This window comes from Lithobates pipiens, unplaced genomic scaffold (assembly GCF_037356315.1).
Source record: "Lithobates pipiens isolate NorthernLeopardFrog02 unplaced genomic scaffold, aLitPip1_a1.2 Scaffold_8, whole genome shotgun sequence".
Classification (NCBI taxonomy): Eukaryota; Metazoa; Chordata; class Amphibia; order Anura; family Ranidae; genus Lithobates; species Lithobates pipiens.
This window is the reverse complement of record NW_027507903.1, coordinates 466,834,244-466,854,311: the sequence shown is the minus strand read 5'-3', so window position 1 is coordinate 466,854,311 and position 20,068 is coordinate 466,834,244. Positions and strand designations below refer to the sequence as shown.

At 41.9% G+C, this 20,068-nt stretch overlaps 1 protein-coding gene across 1 annotated transcript in view; it reads right to left on the bottom strand.

The window, feature by feature from the left end:
- Nucleotides 1-5,237: 5,237 nt before the first annotated feature.
- Nucleotides 5,238-20,068, bottom strand: part of VWF (von Willebrand factor) — a 271,073-nt gene continuing 256,242 nt past the window's right edge. Inside the window, exons 47-52 of the mRNA XM_077468547.1 lie at nt 17,566-17,682; nt 13,397-13,495; nt 11,605-11,733; nt 10,584-10,623; nt 10,376-10,473; nt 5,238-6,512 (exon numbers count right to left, since the gene is read on the bottom strand). Coding sequence (XP_077324673.1) covers nt 6,309-6,512; nt 10,376-10,473; nt 10,584-10,623; nt 11,605-11,733; nt 13,397-13,495; nt 17,566-17,682 — 687 coding nt within the window. The 3' untranslated portion in view covers nt 5,238-6,308. The remainder of the gene's footprint in view (nt 6,513-10,375; nt 10,474-10,583; nt 10,624-11,604; nt 11,734-13,396; nt 13,496-17,565; nt 17,683-20,068) is intronic.

The window sequence follows — 20,068 nt, the reverse complement described above, 5'->3', positions numbered from 1 at the left end:
TTCTATTCTTAAGCACAGGAAAAATCAACTTACGGTTGGCCATCCAAAATACTTTGATTGCGGCCTTTGAAAGCTTTTATTATTTTGGCCTGGAGAACTGATTAAAGCACATCTGTCATCAGACCATGGACATTAAAGCATTTTCATATTTTTAACTAGCAGAAAATGTGCTATAAAACAAACCTACACTAGCTGCAGGAACTGTAGAGCAATTCCTTTCTATAATGTGCAGATGAAACAAAGAACTTATTCAAGTCAACCCCTTTAGGAGCTAAGCCCAATCTAACCCCCACCTCATAAGCAGTGATTCAACAGCTTTCTAAACTCTAATTTGAAAGCACAGAGCAGGAGCTCTGGGTGAAAAAAGAGTGGGGTATCTGAGCTGCTGAGTCACTTTTGGGAGAGAAGAGCAGGGAGAGCTGAGCAGCTGAGAGAATGACTTGAATTACTTGATTGTGCTGTAACCTTGGAAAATAAATTGCTTACAGTGCCTGACGCTACAGAGGTCATAAGGCTTATTTTAAAGCATATTATTGCTTAATATAAAGTTTATTATTGCTTGATATAAATAACCTGATCACCGTTTCACTTTAAAGCGTAGCTCCACTTTTGCAGTGTAGTTTGAGAACCCCCCCACAATATGTTTGCTAGATATGTGTGGTTAGTTTCCTTCCAAAATTGAAATTCAGACAAACTTTTTAAAAAAACTTAAAATGTTTGGGGCCTCCAATAAAATCCATACTAGACTCTTATCTGAGCATGCAGCCCAGCAGGTCAGGAAAGGGGAGGGTCCCCCCTCCTGAAGAATACCAGGCCATATGCCCTCAACACTGGAGCCCCCCATCCCAAAGCACCTTGTCCCCATAGTGAAGATGACTAGGGTCTCTTCCTCACAACCCTGGGTGGTGGTTGTGGGGATCTGAAGGTGGGGGGTTTATCTGAATCTGGAATCTAGACTGACATCTCCGGTTTCCACTGATGGTAAATAAACTGGGTGCCGGAGCTGTCTGTTGGCAGGTTCCTAACATAAACTCATTCCTGATGCATGAAGAGCAATCTCATTTCTTGGACCGGAGGCTTGCAGCAAGTGATCACCCACACTAAAGACACATTCAGTCCTTGGCATTGAAGATCTGATGGATGAGTGGATGAATGAAAAGTTCAAACGATGCAAAAGATCTGCCAGATGCAGTCAAATCCATGCAATGTGGAGCTCCCCTGGGTGATACCATACAATGGGGGTCTGCAGAGTTCAGATGAATGGGCAATCAAGGCATAGCTATGCATGGATTTGGCTGCATGTGGCAGATCTCTTGCATCGTTTAAACGAGTGGCTGAAACTACTACAAGTTTTTTACCCTAGTGTCAGGTGGGCACTTTTTAAATGTGATGAGAAACTTTGTTCTAAATAAAAGCCTGTGTTTATGATTTCATACAATGTAAGCTTCCTTCTTGCTATCCTTTATGTTGGGCATTGATAATATATAGGAGAGATGTTGCTAAATGGAGCAGAGTCTAGAGTGGAGGGGAGTCAGTGATTGCATTTGGAGAGGTTGGGCGTATTTGCTGGTTTAAAATGTGACCAGCTTGTATTTTTGGTGAGTTCAATTTAATGAGATTGGTGATGGATTCAAGCATAATTTACAAACACTTTAACATACAATGCACCACCCAAGCTTTTGAAAGTGCTGGCTGTCAAAGTACCAGCAGTGCACAAGTACTGTATTAATGTTTATGCCTGTGGAGACTGTAAACAGACATTAAATATGGTTGGCATGAATATTGGCCTGTCCACAGACAGGCATCTAACGTGAAGAACAAAAATATAATATCTTGCAGAGGTGGTGGCTAAATAAGTTCTTTTTATTCTTCTTTTCCTCAATTTCCTTAATACTATGCACACTTACTGTACTTGTTCCTATGGAGGTGCAATGTTGTCATCCTAAGACAGGACGCGTGTTAGGACTACTGAACACCTCACCTACTCCCCTTTTCAATACCATAGAGGGGAGGTGTCGTATACACCATACTAACTGATTACTCCATTTAACTAATAGAAGGCAGCACAAGCAGAGCGCACAGAAAGTTACCTAGATGGATATTTTTGGATTTATAGAACAGATAGAACACTTCCATTGGTACATTTAACAGACCAAAAGGTAACAAGTACAAAAAGTATGTGTTTTCCACATACTTCAAAACCAAAAAGTGCAGGCTCAAAGGGGGAGATTTACTAAAGGTGGAGCACACAGAATCTGGTGCATAGTAACCAATCGGCTTCTAGGTTTTATTGTCAAATCTGAATATAAAAAGCTGAAGTTAGATGCCGATTGGTTACTATCCACAGGTGCATCAATTTCTGAGTGCACAAGTTTTAGTTAATCTCCCTCAATGAATCTAATCTTTGTATCTACAGTATCTCACAAAAGTGAGTACATCCCTCACATTTTTGTACATATTTTATTATTTTCATGTGACAACACTGATGAAATGACACTTTGCTGCAATGTAGTGTAGTGAGTGTACAGATTGCATAACAGTGTAAATTTGCTGTCCCCTCAAAATAACTCAACACACAGCCATTAATGTCTAAACCACTGGCAACTAAAGCGAGTACACCCCTAAGTGAAAAAGTCCAAATTGGGCAAAAAACAAATCGATATTTTGTGTGGCCACCATTATTTTCCAGCACTGCCCTAACCCTAATAGGCATAGAGTACACCAGAGCTTCACAGGTTGCCACTGGAGTCCTCCTTCACTCCTCTATGACAGTATCACGGAGCTGGTGGATGTTAGAGACCTTGCACTCCTCCACCTTCCGTTTGAGGATGCCCCACAGATGCTCAATAGGGTTCAGGTCTGGAGACATGCTTGGCCAGTCCATCTCCTTTATCCTTAGCTTCTTCAGCAAGGTAGTGGTTGTCTTGGAGGTGTGTTTGTGGTCGTAATCATGTTGGAATACTGCAATGTGGCCCAGTCTCTCAAGGGAGGGGACCATGCTTTGCTTCAGTATGTCACACTACATGTTGGCATTCATGGTTCCCTCAACGAACTGTAGCTCCCCAGCTCATGCAGCCCCAGACCATGACACTCCCACCACCATGCTTGACTGTAGGTAAGACACACTTGTCTTTGTACTCCTCACCTGGTTGCCGCCACACACGCTTGACACCATCTGAACCAAATAAATGTATCTTGGTCTCATCAGACCACAGGACATGGTTCCAGTAATCCATGTCCTTAGTCTGCTTGTTTTCAGAAAACTATTTGGGCTTTCTTTTGCATCATTCACACCTGAGACCTTGTAACACTAACAAGTCACATGCCACCGGGGATGGGGAAATGGCTAATTGGGCCCAATTTGGACATTTGCATTTAGAGGTGTACTCACTTTTGTTGCCAGTGGTTTAGACATTAATGGCTGTATGTTGTGTTATTTTGAGGTGACTGCAAATTTACATTGTTATACAAGCTGTACACTCACTACTTTACATTGTAGCAAAGTGTCATTTCTTCAGTGTTGTCACATGAAAAGATAGAATAAATTATGTACAAAAATGTGAGGGGTGTACTCACATTTGTGAGATACTGTATCTATCTAAAATCTTCATTAGAATTTTATTCGCTTTAATAGACATCTTTTATAGATAATACAAATGGAATTCTTACAGATTTTCAGAGGACAATTACAATGTTTTACTCATCATTTCAAGTCCATTTTAGTGCACTTAAAATAAAATGTTCCCTAATCCCAGCAGACTGCATATATCAACCACAAAATCGAACAGGCAAATTATATTACCACCTTAAAAGCTGAGTATTTACAATATACAATGGACTTTCATATTCCTCATTCTAATATGATTCTGAAAACAATTCTAATTGTAGACCAATGAACAGGAAAGTATAGGCCAGTAGCAGAAGCGCAGCTTAGGCGGAGGGCCTACATGATGGGGTTTGTACAAGAAGGCTACAGTGAGGTTGGGGTTAAAATTAATTAGGTACAGTAAGAGGAGGACTGGAAGTAAGGAGGGTCTTAAGGAGAGATACGTCATTGGAGGATAGTGGGGTGTGGCAGGGTGGGGTTGGGTGGTCCTTAGGGGTTGCTAGGATGGGAATGGGGATTCTAGAACCATTCATCTTGGGACAGCAACCAACGACATTCTCCCACCCGCCCGTTCCCTTTTTTGTGCAAGTCGGGATAAGGGTTGTTTGTTGTTTTAGGTTATTTTCTCGCGACAGGGTCGGTTCTGATGCCGTAGCAGCTGGCAGTGGTCATAGAGTTTTTGAAGGTGGAGGATGGTGACGTTATTTGGAGAACGATGGGCTGGGCCCATCTCAAAGATGAGTGGACCTGCCCTAATGAGGGCGGAAGTAAGAGATGACTGTATCTGCTGGTGAGTTTTGCCAAATAATTGTCCCTGCGCTGGCGTAAGTCACGGCTAGGGGCCTGGAAAGAGGCAAGGTGGTGCCAGATACAGACAGTGAAGTCAATGGTGCCTTCAAAAATCCTATGCAGTTATGTATTACCAGATTATTACAGATGTTTTAAATGCTTTCTTCTGTTATGTTGTGATAATAAAAGGCTGCTATGGCCATTTAAACCCAAAAACAAGGTGTCTGGTCTATTTACTAGTCTGTTATGGGTGAATGGGTAAATGGCATTCAGCCTGAAATTGGGCAATACCCCAGACATGGATTTTGCAAAAACAAATATTTTAACAGTCACAAAAAATGTAATCTCCAAACAATAATAAATTGTATGTATTAAAGACTTGCTCCTTGCTGCCTATTGGTTGCTCTGCTTTTTTCATTTGTAATTCCCCTGATGAACAACACATTTTCAATATGACTGCTCTCTTTAAAGCAAACTTGAAAAAACACAGGTTTATATTTCAAGTTTGCTATTCAACCTTCATTCCTCTCCTTCACCCCCTTTTTTTCAGTTCTGTCATTTTTACGCTAAGCGTTTTATGAGAGTATCCAATCCCCATACATGAATATTGTTTAACCCCTTTTGACACGCTAATATGGTAGGTGGCACCTTGAGGGTCTGGTAATATTTTTAGTCTATCAATCAGCTCTCTTTACAACAATGAAAAAATAATAATTTGCAGAGATGTCTATAGGATGTTTTACTGCATAAGAACAACTGTTCAGTTGTATTTTTTTAACCATCAGAATTTTTACCATGATGTAGTGTACTCAATGTTAATCTTCAAAGATCCACACATGACTGTATTAGATTACTTTGTTTATTTAAAGTTCCAACATGACAAACTTAGTTTCATTTAAACACAAAAAATAACTGAAAAGAAACAAAAACAGCAGAGAAAGAAAAAGTCACCAGTATTGCCTGTGGTCTCCCTGCAGCTGATAATCACTCAATACTAATTTACCATGCCTTTGTATGCACTGTGTTTCTTTGTTGAGGTGGCCATCTTGGTAGAGGCATGGGTTTGCTTCCACATGTCTCAGCGTCCAGCAAGGAGAACAGTGAGCAGCACAGTAATGAAATCAACAATTCTTTCTCCAAAGCTCATGAGAATAGCAATCAGAAGCAGAAATGCCTTACACCTCACACTGCAGACAGCGCTGAAGTTGTAGGTACAAGAGTACTTAGGCATCCTTTCATTTCAGGAAGTGCACTGTTATACTTCAGGAGTAATTCAGGATAAAATGTATGTTTTTCAGAGCACTGTTTAGGCATGATTAATATTTCAAAATGTTTCTTTTAACATAGGAAATCTTTACTTTTTTTTTCAGTTCAGGCCCACTTTAAGGGCATGCATTGATTTTTTTTTTTGTGGACAGATGGGGATGAAACCCAAATCAAAGAATAGAAAATGTGAAAAATATTTTGGAAGACTAAAGCATGGTATTTTTAAGTGGATTATAATAAATACAGGTCTACCACTAGATGCCTATACATCCCAAATGTCTTACCTTTTAGCAGTACTGTACAAGTGTTAGGGTATAAACGTAAAGTAAGCTAGCTTTTTTTTTAGATTAACTTCATTTTAAGTTAGGAGTCGACTAGATTTCTCCACAGTATCCCACCATATCCTTCAGAAAAAAATGAGTGTTGTATACATTTGCGCTTAACCAGAGGTTGTATGAGAACATGGAAAACTTAAATGATAAATGATTGTACATGATTGACAAGTGCATGAGCATACAGTGCAAACAGCAGTTATGTACAGTTACCCAGGGCAACCTGAGTAGTAAACTACATTTATTTCCTATTGGCTACTGTGGGGTAAAAAAAAAAAAAGAAGCTTTTTGGCAGTTGAGATGAAATAATTGTCTCACGGAGCAGAGTTGATAGTGGTACATTTGCGAGACTGACATTCACAGTTTGTGGCTTGTAAGATTTCATGTTCTACTATGGTCCCATTAGCACATTGCAGGGGCACTTTCATTGGCTCTGTTTGGGTGGCAGAACAGCAAATGCATTGATCTTCCATGCGGTGTGTCTCTATGGCGTAGATGGACTTACTGGTACATTTGCCCTGAAATAAAATTATAACAGATTTATAACATTGTGACAACATATCTCCAAAATGGATATTTATATATAAATATATAAAAGGTAGAATTAAGCCTCGTACACACTACTAGTATTTTTTTTAGCGATCTCCCCTGCTGAGCTATTGTGTTTTGACAGGGGGGCGGCCCCCCGCCAGAACACTCCGGTCAACGCTCTCTGCCATTGGTTAAGAGCACGGATAGGGAGCTGGTCGGCAGAACTTTTTCTGTCATGAGCCTTAGGCCGCGTACACACGGGAGGATTGTTTGCCCAACTAAGTTCGTCAGACAATCCGACAGACAGTCCGTCCAAATTTTGAATGAACGGACTCGACCACACACGATGAACAGACAGTCCGCTGAAAACTTGCGCGATGACGTGTACAGCACGTACGACGGGACTAGAAAAACGACGTCCAATACACTGCAATGCAACCTTTGGCCGTGTAAATCCTTTCTGAGCATGCGCCATACTTAGTCCGTCCAACTTGCCTACACACGAGCGGACTGTCCGCTGAAACCAAGTTTGGACGGACAAAACCAAGTTTCAGCGGACAAAATTACGGAAATTCGGAAAGACAAAGTCCGTCAGACTGTCCGCTGAAAAAGTCCGCTGAAGCCCACACACGAGCGGATTGTCCGCTGAAACACGGTTCAGCGGACTAAGTTGGGCAGACAATCCGCCCGTGTGTACGCGGCCTTAGACAGAACTTCTGTCAGGCAGGCTGCAGTACACACGTGCCAAATGTCGGCCGGCTTCTATTGAACCGGCGAATGCTGGCCAACATTCGGCTGTGTGTAGTAGGATTTAATGTACATCTAGCACCTCTTGACAGTGGAATTGTAAACTTTTGGGATGGTATAGCTGACACCTTCAAGTGTGTGCACATAGATCTCAGTTAGATCCGCTAATATGTAGATACCAAATTCAACCAGGAGGTCAACAGCACCTGATCTTTCCCCACCTTCTGCAGCTCACCACCAAGGCTTCTGGGCAGTAATAAGGAATAGGAGGCAGGAAGGGGCAATGCCATGTCTTAGATGAAGTTGCTATTTGTACATTACAGTCAGGGCCGTTTTTAAGGCAGGGCAAAAGGGGCAGCTGCCCTGGGCCCTGTCATTGTTGTGGGGCCCAAAGCAGCTGCCTCATACTTGCCGACTATTCTGGTTTAAATTCCCTCATCCCTTGAGGTTTTAGTCCTGTTCTGTGTCCCAATATCTTAGCGTGAAGTGCTGCTACTAAAGCTGCCCAGCTCTGCCCTATTGTTCTGTACATATGACTCACCCGCAGACACTGTGTTTACATGCAAATTACCGGCATTCATATGTAAATAGTGGTGGCATTCATATGTAAATAGTGGCGGCATTCATATGTAAATATGGGATATCATGCCCCCCTATAGTCATATCCACAGTAATCTCTAGCAACCAATCAACAATCAGAAATCATGTGCTGTAACTTCTAGCAACTAATCAGTGAGCCGCAATGTGTGCTGTAACCTCTAGCAACCAGTCAGTGAGCGGTAATGATACACTGTAACCTCTGGCAACCAATTGCAATAGCTGCCTGATCTGATTCAGTAAACTGATTTTAAGTCTTGCTGCTATTTATTGCATGTCTCAGGTGGAGAGCAAAACTGCATGGGGGGGGCAAGAAAAGTATAGCCCAGGGTCCAATCAATATTAAAGACGGCCCTGATTACAGTCCCTGAATTTTTGGAAAAGGCTGAATGAGCGATAACAGAGCAGTATTCTAGAGTTTTGCTATTTATGATTTAGCTTTTAAAGTGCACCTGCGTCCACACTATGGGCATTATTTACATAAAGTTATATAGCAGTAAAAAAAAGATCTAAACAAACCCTCACTGACCTCCATCCTATTGACAAGTTTATTCCACACTTACCCCACTGCCAGACATTTCTGACAATCAAACATTATTTAAATTTTCCTAACACACAGTAACACAGTAAAAGTACTTTAAAACAACCCCTCACTAATCCCTAAAGTTGCAGGGACTGTGAAGAGATGCATCCTTAAAGGAGAAGCACAGCCAAAGCTCTTTTGGCTGTACTTCTTGTGGATCACTGGAGTGCAGTTCGTTCTGCACTCCTGTGACACCTTTTCAGATGATAGTGGGCTGAAGCTGACTTCACAGAGCTGGTCCGGACTCAGGAAAGATTGTGGAGTTGGGATCCGCCCACATGCCCGGAACCTGCACCCAGCTAAGCCTCTCAGAGACCCGCTGAGAACTTGAGCCAGTCGCCATGTCCCCTCCACAGCCCCACGCTCTAGTGAGCGCATGGGGTGCAGAGCAGAGAGCTCTGACTGACAATAAGCAGCTCTCTGCTCGAGGAGCTCAGAGAACCGAGCAATCAATGGTGTTCGATGGTTTGATTCTCAGGGTAGAGGTGTAGGGGGACATATGCAGCATCAGACCAATGCTGCATTCACCGAGGTAAGTACGAATAAAAAAAAAAGTTCACAAAGAGTTGCTTTCTTCCTTTTTTTAGGAGTTTTGCCAGCCCTCTAATGTAAGCATGCAGCAAATATTTCTAAGCTGTTAGGAAATGACTAACATTACAATTTAAGATTCTCTGTAGTGATCTAAATCACAGCACCTGCAGCTACAGAGGCAGGTGTGGACAGGCTTTTCTCCTCGCCAGGGTTTCAGTGATGCAACCTTGTTTTACATATAGAAATTCATATATCTCTGTGTACTCTATATCTTAATTGTCCATATTGTAGCAACAATGGTTAGGGTTTGTAAAAAAGAACTGTCTCTGGGTAAATGACATTTATAGAACATCCAACTGCCTTCAACCACCATAATCACCTGGTGGCTTTTTAAAATCAACTTTAATGTAACAAACAACCAACAGACACAACTCAAGTAAGTGGAGGCCACATGTTTCCCTTTCTACAGTGGAGCTCTAGTAGCTCCAGTCTGCAGCCAGATACCGCCAATACCACAGTGATCGGGGGTTAATGGTGGCGCCTGGCTGCCTCAGGGTCAAATTTGGATCTCACAGCACAAAGATCTCTGCAGGTGCCTTGAGGAGCTCCGATCTCTCTGTCACAGAAGCTCACATGGAGCTGTGAGCTGCAAGCAGGGAACAAAGTTTCATTCTAAGTGTTCCTGTAAAGAGAACACTTTTAATTACAGTAATAAATGCCCCTTTAGTGCCCCCTTTTTTTACAAAATTAAGTCCTTCACTGCTGTCTGATCATTGCTTGTATGCAACAGTATCTGGCTTGAGACTGGAGCTACTGGAGATCCACTCTAGACAATAAACACGTGACCTCCACACACTCGCGTTTGTCTATTTTTGGTTGTTTTGGTACATCAAAGTTGGATAAAAAAAAAAAAACAATGAGTGACGGTCACATATTTCCTTTCTAGAGTGGAGCTCTAGAGTGCAGCCAGACCCCTCTCAGCAGACAATGACCATGTTGCGTATCTTAAGAAGGGGTGGCAGTCAGTAGTGATTGGAATTGCTCACCAATGATGCTCTGGTTGGGCGTGGGCCCCAACAACATAAGATTATCACTGGATTTGGCCAAAACAAACAGTGTCATCTTATGCCTGTACACATTTTACATTTCCTTAGTGTGTGCTTATTAGCCATGTTGTAGAAACAGTAGATTGTAAACGTTCATGGGGACAAAAACTGATGTAAACAATTTTCTCAGTTAGGACACTAAATGGAACTTTCAGACTTGAGTGTAAGCTTTAATAGCCAAATGTGAAAATATGATAATGATGCAATCACCCAATGCTTGGGCTATACAGTCTTTTCTGCTGGAGTACGTACTCTAAGTTGTATAAGTATCTGTTTTGTATCTTACCTCACAGTAGTGTATATTTAGCTGTCTTTCCGTCACACAGTCATCGACTCGTACATACTTCAGGACGCCGGCAACCTGCTTACATTCCGGTTCCTGACCTAGAATATCACATTAACACAAAAATGTACTTGATCGGGTCTGCAATTTCATGAAAGAAATTAGCATTAGGAAAGTAGTAGAGTAGTGACGGGGTGATATGTATACTTACATGTTTCACAGCAGGAGTCTCCAAGTTGTCCAATTTTACCCTAAAAATGAGGAACAAATTAGTTTGGAAGATATATCATTATATGCAGTATAAGTTTGTTATTATACAGTATAACTAAGACCCCCTATCCATGCGTTTTTTTTTTAAGCAGCCGATTAGAGCCAGAGGCTCTAATAGACTTCAAAATAGGGTGGGCTCGGGGCATAGAGAATGTGTTACAGTAGCAAATGAATATTCGCTATTATAACACTGATCCTCCTCCCGGAAAATCAGCAAGCAGGTCTTGAGAGCCGTCACCCAATTGGCTGAAAGGAAAGGGGATCCTATTGGAGGCAGAGGAGGAGGGGAGGAACTGCTGTGATGGAGGAGAGGACACAGGAGCCACCGCCCGCTGCCTGTCCCCTGCCACCTGGATGGGGTAAGTGCCAGACCAAACGTCATACAGCAAGTGCACGCGGGGGGGGGGGGGTCGGGGTGTTCCGCCACTGGCAAGACCTAAACATTGTATCACCATGAAATCTGTTTAGACACCGACACAGAAAGTGTCGATCTTCTAGGACAGGTGTTTCCATAAGAAAATCTCCCCAAATGTTTTGCTGACATGACAACTGTATAATGTAATATTTGTCAACACTTTCTGTTCTGATGATAGTGACCACCATAACAAACAGCGAGGGGGAATTATTCCCGCTGGGAAACATTTAGCATGATAAACCTGACAGCAGTTTCATAACTCATTTCAATCTAAAACTATTAAAAAAATTGGACAATGAATATATTTTAACATGAACCTTTTCCATACTAAACTTAACCCTTTGCCTCAACCTAACCCCTAACACTAAGCCCCAGGGCTATATGTAATATCTCAGTGATACTAGCAGTCAAAATACTGATATATTTTTTTTAATAGGAAGATATCTAGATTAGGCAATGAACTACTACAATGCGATTCAGTTTCTTTCTGCCTTCAGAAAGTTAATTTAGTATTGTTATGCTAGCAATGAATTTATACCACACTTACCCCTTCGGCCAAACATTTCTGACGATCAAATGGTGGGCAAGTTGTCACCACAGTTTCCAGGGTCAACTCTCCTTCTTCATTAGCTTTGCAGGTGTAGGTGTTACAGCCATCCCGTATGGATTTGCCGGGCTGGAAGGAAAGTGTCAATGAACAAAACAGATAAACAGATGGGATCACCTTTCATTGCATCTCCTCATGGTATGCATATGTTGTTCCAGGGGCCCAACATCTTATCCTTTTATAACAATATATTGGAGTTTCAACATCTTATCACTTCAAATGTACACTGATGTTGCCAGTTGGACTGAAATGTTTTTTCCCTATTTAAATGACATCATGGAGAGAGCTGGATGTTGTTTTCTACACCAGCAGTGCACCTACTGTCATTGCTATATACCAGTGATGGCGAACCTTGGCACCTCAGATGTTTTGGAACTACATTTCCCATGATGCTCCACTACACTGCAGAGTGCATGAGCATCATGGGAAATGTAGTTCCAAAACATCTGGGGTGCCAAGGTTCACCATCACTGCTATATACTGTATATGTTTTAGTACTTTCTCTTTGGAGTAAGACCAATAGGTGGTAAGTGGCTTATAGCATTTATGTATTCAAAACTGCTGTTTTTATTTAAAAGACCCCAGAGCAGTGGGGGCTAAATTAATGACAACAGTGGCTATTATTTACCATTGTTTTTTAAAGAGGAAGTAAACCCTGATGGAAAGGTAAAGCATAATGGGCTACTATGCATCGCATGGTAGCCCATTATGTGTCCGTTACCTGACATAGGAGCCAGTGATGTCACCACTGTCCCATGTAGTCTGGAGCATCCAGCTTCTTCCGGGTATCACTGCTCCGGCCACTCACATCCCTGGAGCAGCGGTGACGTCACTCCCACGCATGCGCATGGGAGTCGCCACTAACGGCATATCGCCGTAAGCGATAGTGCGCCTGTGCGCTGCTGTCTACGGCGCATGCGCCGTAAACAGCAGTGCCTGTCTTTTAGTAAATATCTCCTAAACCGTGTAGGTTTAGGAGATATTTATTGGACCCACAGGTAAGCCTCAATCTAGGCTTACCTGTAGGTCAAAGTGGTTTGTAAGGGTTTACAACCACTTTAAGGCCTGTTTCACATGGGCTTCAGTTTGTATATGAAACTTTCAGCAAGCTTTTGTGGAGTGTTCTTTAAGCACCATTCAGCTCCTGTTTAGAAATGTTATACAAAGATCCTAATGGGAGTGCTGATTGCCACTTTAAACAAGCTGCTAGCAGGCTTTAACAAGCTTCAAGTAATGCTGAAGCCCGCTAGCAGCTGGTTTAAAGTGGCAACCAGTACTCCCATTAGGACCTGTGTTCAACATTTACAAACTGGAGCTGAAGGGCACTTTAAAAGGTTCAACAAAGCTTTGTAAAAGCCAATTGGCCCAAGGACCCCATGGCAACTGAATAAAATGATGATGATAATACAGAGTTGCAATAATTTGAGTCTTTTAAATCTGTCTGAAGTGTCCCTAGTATTAAGTCCATGCATACTATCTAATATTTATATGCATTCACATTTATTTTTTTTCTTAGGGCAGCAGCAACAGGGATGATTTGAGAAAGTTTACAGCCAGCACTGATATCTATCTATCGATCTATCTATCTATATATATATAGTTATATATATATATATATATATATATATATATATATATATATATATATATATATATATATGGATTCATAAAACATAACGCAACCCTCCTTTTTTCTAATCAAGCACATTTTATGCAAGGGATGCAGAATTACCTCTATATTAACTGGATTTCCATTCTTCATCCTGATGGTGCAGGACATCAAAATACATTTGCCACAACAGGCGCCTTTAACTTTTTGCAAAACAGTATTCTGTAATAAAAGAAGGAAACAAGTTTAACCAAAAATAATGTTCAAATGTTTGAGTTGGGCTTTAAGTGAATTTGTTCCTTTACTTTGTGTGGGCAAGTACTAAAATATGGTGCAGAGGGCCTGGTTCCCTGTTAGTGTATACAGGGTTCAGCAATTCTGAAACCCATGTTGTAGTATGGAGGGATCTGAGCAGCTTTCACCTTCCTTTCCATAATGGAGTCCAGCTGGGATTTATCATTAAGCATTAGGCTCGGTTCACACAGGGGCGACTTGTCCAGGCGACTTCGCCGCCTGACAAGTCGCGCCCCGTTCTGTACTACGGAACCGTTCTAATAGGAGCGACCCAAGTCGCTCCGACTTAGAAAAAAGGTTCCTGTACTACTTTTGCGGCGACTTCGGGCGACTTGCATTGACTTCTATACAGAAGTCGTTTTGCAAGTCGCCGCTGAGGTCGCGGCAGGTCGCGGCGCTGCAAGTCGTGCCGCCTACTGTGTGAACCGAGCCTTAGGCAATATCATTATGCTTGTAAATATACAGTGCATCCAGAAAGTAATCACAGCGCTTCACTTTTTCCACATTTTGTTATGTTGCAGCTTCATTCCAAAATTGACAGAATTCATTATTTCCTAAAAATTCTACAAAAAATACCCCAATGACAACTTGAAAGAAGTGTGTTTGCAATCTTTGCAAATTTATTAAAAATAAAAAAAATCTTATGAACACGAGTATTCACAGCCTTTGCCATGACATTTATAAATGAACTCAGGCGCATCCTGTTTCCACTGATCATCCCTGAGATGTTTCTACAACTTGATTGCAGTCCACTTGTGGTAAATTCAGTTGACTGGACATGATTGTCAAAGGAATTGTCTGTAGACCTCTGAGACAGGATTGTATCGAGGCACAGGTCTGGGGAAGGGTACAGAAATATTTCTGCAACATTGAAGGTCCCAATAAGCACATTGGCCTCAATCATCTGCATAGCATACTAGCTCATTATGAATAACTCACCTGAGAACGAAGCCCCCGAAGTGGTCCTCCATCTTCCTCTTCGCCGCTGCCATGGATCCCGGAGCGACTTTCCGGGTCTCGCGGCTCCAGCACTGTGATTCGCCGGAGCCGCAATGATGTCACTCCCGCGCATGCGCATGGGAGCCGACACTCTCGGCATGTCGCCATGATCTGCGAGCTGCCCAGTGCGCCTGCGGTGACTGTCTTCGGGTAAATATCTCCTAAACCGTATAGGTTTAGGAGATATTTCTTGGACCTACAGGTAAGCCTTAATCTAGGCTTACCTGTAGGTCAAAGTGGTTTGTAAGGGTTTACAACCACTTTAAAGGTAACCATCCTCACCTGTGATCTGTTTGTTTGTAATTAGCGTGTATGTATAAAAGGTCAATGAGTTTCTGGACTCCTAACAGACCCTTGCATCTTTCATTCAGTGCATCACTGACTTTTCTGGATTCTTAGTCATGGGGAAAGCAAAAGAATGGTCAAAGAACCTGCAGAAAAGGTAGTTGAACTGAATAAAATTGGAAAGGGATATAAAAAGATATTCAAGGAACTGAGAATGCTAGTCAGTGTTCAAACTCTAATCAAGAAGTGGAAAATGAGGGGTTCTGTTGAAACCAAACCTCGGTCAGGTAGACCAACTATAATTTCAACAACTGCCAGGAAAATTGTTTGGGATGCAAAGAAAAACCCACAAATAACTTCTGGTGAAATACAGGAATCTTTGAAAACATGTGGTGTGGCTGTTTCAAGATGCACAATAAGGCAGCACTTGAAGAAAGATGGACTGCATGGTCGAGTCGCCAGAAGAAACCCATTACTATGCAAATGCCACAAAGTATACCGCTTACAATACGCCAAACAGCACAGAGACAGGCCTCAAACCTTCTGGCACAAAGTCATTTGGAGTGATGAGACCAAAATTGAGCTTTTTGGCCACAACCATAAACGCTACATTTGGAGAGGAGTCAACAAGGCCTCTGATGAAAGGTACACCATTCCTACTGTGAAATGCGGAGGAGGATCACTGATGTTTTGGGGATGTGTGAGCTATAAAGAAACAGGAAATTTGGTCAAAATGAATGGCAAGATGAATGCAGTATGTTATCAAAAAATACTGGAGGAACATTTGCATTCATCAGCCAGGAAGCTGCATATGGGACGTACTTGGACATTCCAACATGACAATGATCCAAAACACAAGGCCAGGTTGACCTGTCATTGGCTACAGCACAATGTCTGTTGAAAACGGTTCGCAGAAGTGCAAAATGAATTGCACTCCTGTGATCTACAGGAGAAGTACAGCCAATGAGCTTTGGCTGTACTTCTCCTTTAAAGGTTTTAAAAGAGTAAAATGTTTGCATAACTAAATAACAGAAAGCAAATGGTAGCCCATATTGAATATTTTTTTAACCTAGTTGCTATGAGCATCAAGCAGCTTTTCACATCCTAGCAGCGGCTGCATTCATTGGTAGTATGTATGGCAACTACATTCTGCTAAGAAGCAATGAATATAGGACTAGATTCTGAAAGATGTTTTGCATGTAGCACTACTTAGCGTGGCTAGAGTGCTCAGGTTAGGAACTTTGTTAGTGTAGGTAAATTCAGGCTTGGCTGGTAGCCAAGCCTGTGTGTTTTTTCTGGGTAAGGGTTTTGAGTGACTCAGGGTAGGCTGGAAGACTCAGCAGCAGCATCTTTAGTGACTCCCTCTGCTTGTTGGAAACTTGGAGAAGATTCTAGAAGCAGTTAGGAGTCTAGGAGGAGGTGTCTGGAGTGTTCTCAGGGCCCTGACCAATCCGCAACAGATGGGTTGGCAGTGGGCAGGCCTGCTCAAATACTCAGGGTCAGCCCAGCTGGGGCAGTTGAGTATCGGGTGGAAGATGGAGATGAAGTGTTAGGTGTCGCAGGCCTATTAAAGCAGGCACTCCAGTCTGCGGGGGTGAACTCAGACCTGGGCTCGGGTGCAGAAGGAACCCCTCTTCATGACAGACAGGGGGATCCTGACCAGGAGGCACTGGAGCAAGGAAAGGACAGCAGGAGGATACTGTTGGGCAAATTTCCAGGAAGGAAGACAGCCAGGAGGGCTGGTGCATGTTGCAGTCAAAGGACTGAGAGGCATGCCTGAAGGGAATGGGTGAAAGCGGTCTGGGATGGACGCAGAGTCAGTCTGGGAGGACTGTGGAGAAGTAGCCAGGAGGGTTAGTGAAAGGGGCAGCTGCAGGCTAGCAGTGCTTGGCGTGGTGGTACTGGGAGCAGTAGCCACAGGAATAGGAAAGCTAGCACCAAAGATCTCTCTTTTTGCTAGCCAATTAAAGGGGCCCGTGGTCCCTGTCTGCAAAGGGCATTCACTTGGATCTGACTGAGCCTGCGTTGGATCAATTTGTTAGTGCTAGCTGGTCCTGGGAGTTGTAGTTCTATAAACAAGTCTGTGCTGGCGGTAGAAGAGGAGAAGTGTGTATATACTGGATGTATATAGTCTGTGTCCCTGAAGAATTCTTTGCTGATCAAGTGGGCATCCCATAAGAACCCCTCCCCCATGTAAGTTTAATCCCCCTAAATAAAACAACAAAACAAAGCTGCAAAGACTGCTTCTTGTCTCCTGACTGATTGGAAAATGTGTGTGCCTGGCCATGCAGGGTGAGAAATATTCACCACCAGCTCCTACGGGGGTAGTGCTACATGTATACAAACTGCCTGCGTTGCCTTTTATGAACCACTCTCATACAAGACTGAGCATGACAGATTGTGATGAATCCAATTCTGACTGGTGGCTGTGGAAAACACAGACAAATCCTTTGTCAAGACCAGTCACCCTGGACAAGCAGTGAGAACAGCAAGGACCAGTCTTTATCACAGGAAGCTAATGTACAGTACAGAGACAATGTTGTATGCTAGATTGTTGCACAGATTTGGAAGTACACAAAGCACGCCTAAGATTCAAATAAGAATAAACATGGATCTTGTATTGCTTATTCTGGAATTCAGCTTTAAGACACTACACAGAATGATGAGTAAGCATTATGTCATTACTTATCAATTATTTATTACATATTCCTTACCCGCGGACAAGGGTCACATGTAGTCCGTTGGCAGGACAGTACATAAGTTGGACCTGGTCTTCTGGAAATGCTACATTCACAGGAGGAGCATTCATCTAGCATTATCGTCTTCTCGGGCTGGAAAATAAAGTATAAAATGTTGAAGAATAGACGGCACACATATTTTCAACACCAGTAACTTGTACGTTTTTATTACCAATATGTGCAGACACAATGGGGTTGATTTACTAAAACTGGCGCATGCACAATCTGGTGCAACTCTGCATAAACCAGTCAGCTTCCAGGTTTTTTTTTTTAATCAAAGCTTATTTGAACAAGCTGAAGTTAGAAGGGGATTGGCTATCATGCACAGCTGTACCAGATTTGGCAGTCTCCAGTTTTAGTAAATCAACCCCAAAGTATGCGTTATTACACTTATGGGTTAAAACAAATTTATCATAACACACTTATTTACAGGGAAGCTCCATTTTTGTTAAGGAGGAGATGTAGTATTTTCAGTTTTATGACATGGCTGTGTAAGTGAGATCAACTTTGATTTAAAATTTAGATTTACAGCACTGGCACTATGTGACCAAGTATTATTTCACCAATGTGTGTAATAATTTTTTTTTTAAACAGAATAAAAATAAAAAAATCCCAACTGCAGTTCAAAATTGGTGTCAGCCCTCTAAACACTCAAATAATATATGCAGTAAGTGAACCATGCTTTGTAACTACCATGAAGTATGACAATTATTTTTGCTCTGGTATGTAAACAATATATATAAAACACATCATAAATGAATAATATATATAAAATTCCAATGACATTTTTTTCTTTCCAAGCATAAATCAACTTATATAAATAGCTTCTGACAAGCTCTCTGACACTAGAGATAAAAGCAACTGGAAATTTGTGTTGGGGTAGGTGCTATAAATAGATTAGCAGAAAGCTGGTATATTCACAGCACAGCTCTGCAAGTATTTTCGTTCTTCTGCCTGGAACAGGAAGAACAAATTCTTACATAATGTGTACATTCTAAAGAATATAGCAAGCTGAAGACACCTGATATACATGTAAAACTTATGTAGGGAGATTTGTTTAATCTCTGTGTATCATCTGAGGCTGTTCACTTCACTGGGTATATGGGGATATACTACCATAAATTAAACTCACATTTAATTGTGCACTTAATACCCCAATTCATTTAGTCTAATTTTATTTAGTGAGATGATTCTCCAGTGATCCACACTCACCAGAGCCCCATGACCCATTTATTTCTAAACTCATAAACAGTTACATAGTTACATAGTGGATGAGGTTGAAAAAAGACACAACTCCATCAAGTCCAACCTATATGTGTGATTATACGTCAGTATTACATTGTATATCCTTGTATGTTGTGGTCGTTCAGGTGCGTATCTAATAGTTTTTTGAAACTATTGATGCTCCCCACTGAGACCACATCCTATGGAAGGGAATTCTACACCCTTGCCGCTCTTACAGTAAAGAACTCTCTACATAGTTAAACCTCGTTTCTTCTAATTTTTAATGATGTGGCCATGTGTTTTGTTAAACTCCCTTCCACAAAAAAAGTTTTATCCCTATTATATCCCTATAGTTCACCACAATATCCAGTACACCAGTATCCCCACTCAAGCGTCTCTTCTCCAGAGAGAATAAGTTCAGTGCTTGCAACCTTTCCACATAACTAATATCCTCCAGACCCTTTATTAGCTTTGTTGCCCTTCTTTGTACTCGCTCCGTTTCCAGTACATCCTTCCTGAGATCTGGTGCCCAGAACTGGACAGCATACTCTAGATGCGGCTGGATCAGAGTCTTGTAGAGCGGGAGAATTATTGTTTTATCTCTGGAGTTGATCCCCATTTAAATGCATGCCAATATTCTGTTTGTTTTGTTAGCAGCATGCCATTGCCGAGCCTATCATCTACTAGGACCCTCTGGTCTTTTTCCATCCTAGATTTCCCCAGAGGTTCTCCCCCCAGTGTATAGATTGCAGTCATATTTTTGCCACCAAAATGCATTATTTTACATTTTTCTACATCAAACCTCATTTGCCATGTAGTTTCCCACCCCATTAATTTGTTCAGATCTTTTTGCAAGGTTTTCACATCCTGTGGAGATGTTATTGCCCTGCTTAGCTTAGTATCGTCCACAAATACAGAGATTGAACTGTTTACCCCATCCTCAAGGTCATTTATAAACAAATTAAATAGGATTGGTCCCAGCACAAAACCCTGGGGGACCCCACTACCCACCCAATAAATTCAATACCTTCGCCATCTCCCCATCCCTTGTAACCAGATGTCCCTCCTCCTTTATGGGGCCCTCCCTTTTTTACTGTTTACATACTTAAAGAATTTCTTGGGATATTTTTTGCTCTCCTCTGCTATGAGTCTTTCGTGTTCTATCTTAGTCACCCTAATTGCACCCTTGCATTTCTTATTGCATTCTTTATAAAGTCTGAAAGCTGACCCTCAACCTTGTATTTTTTGAAGGCCT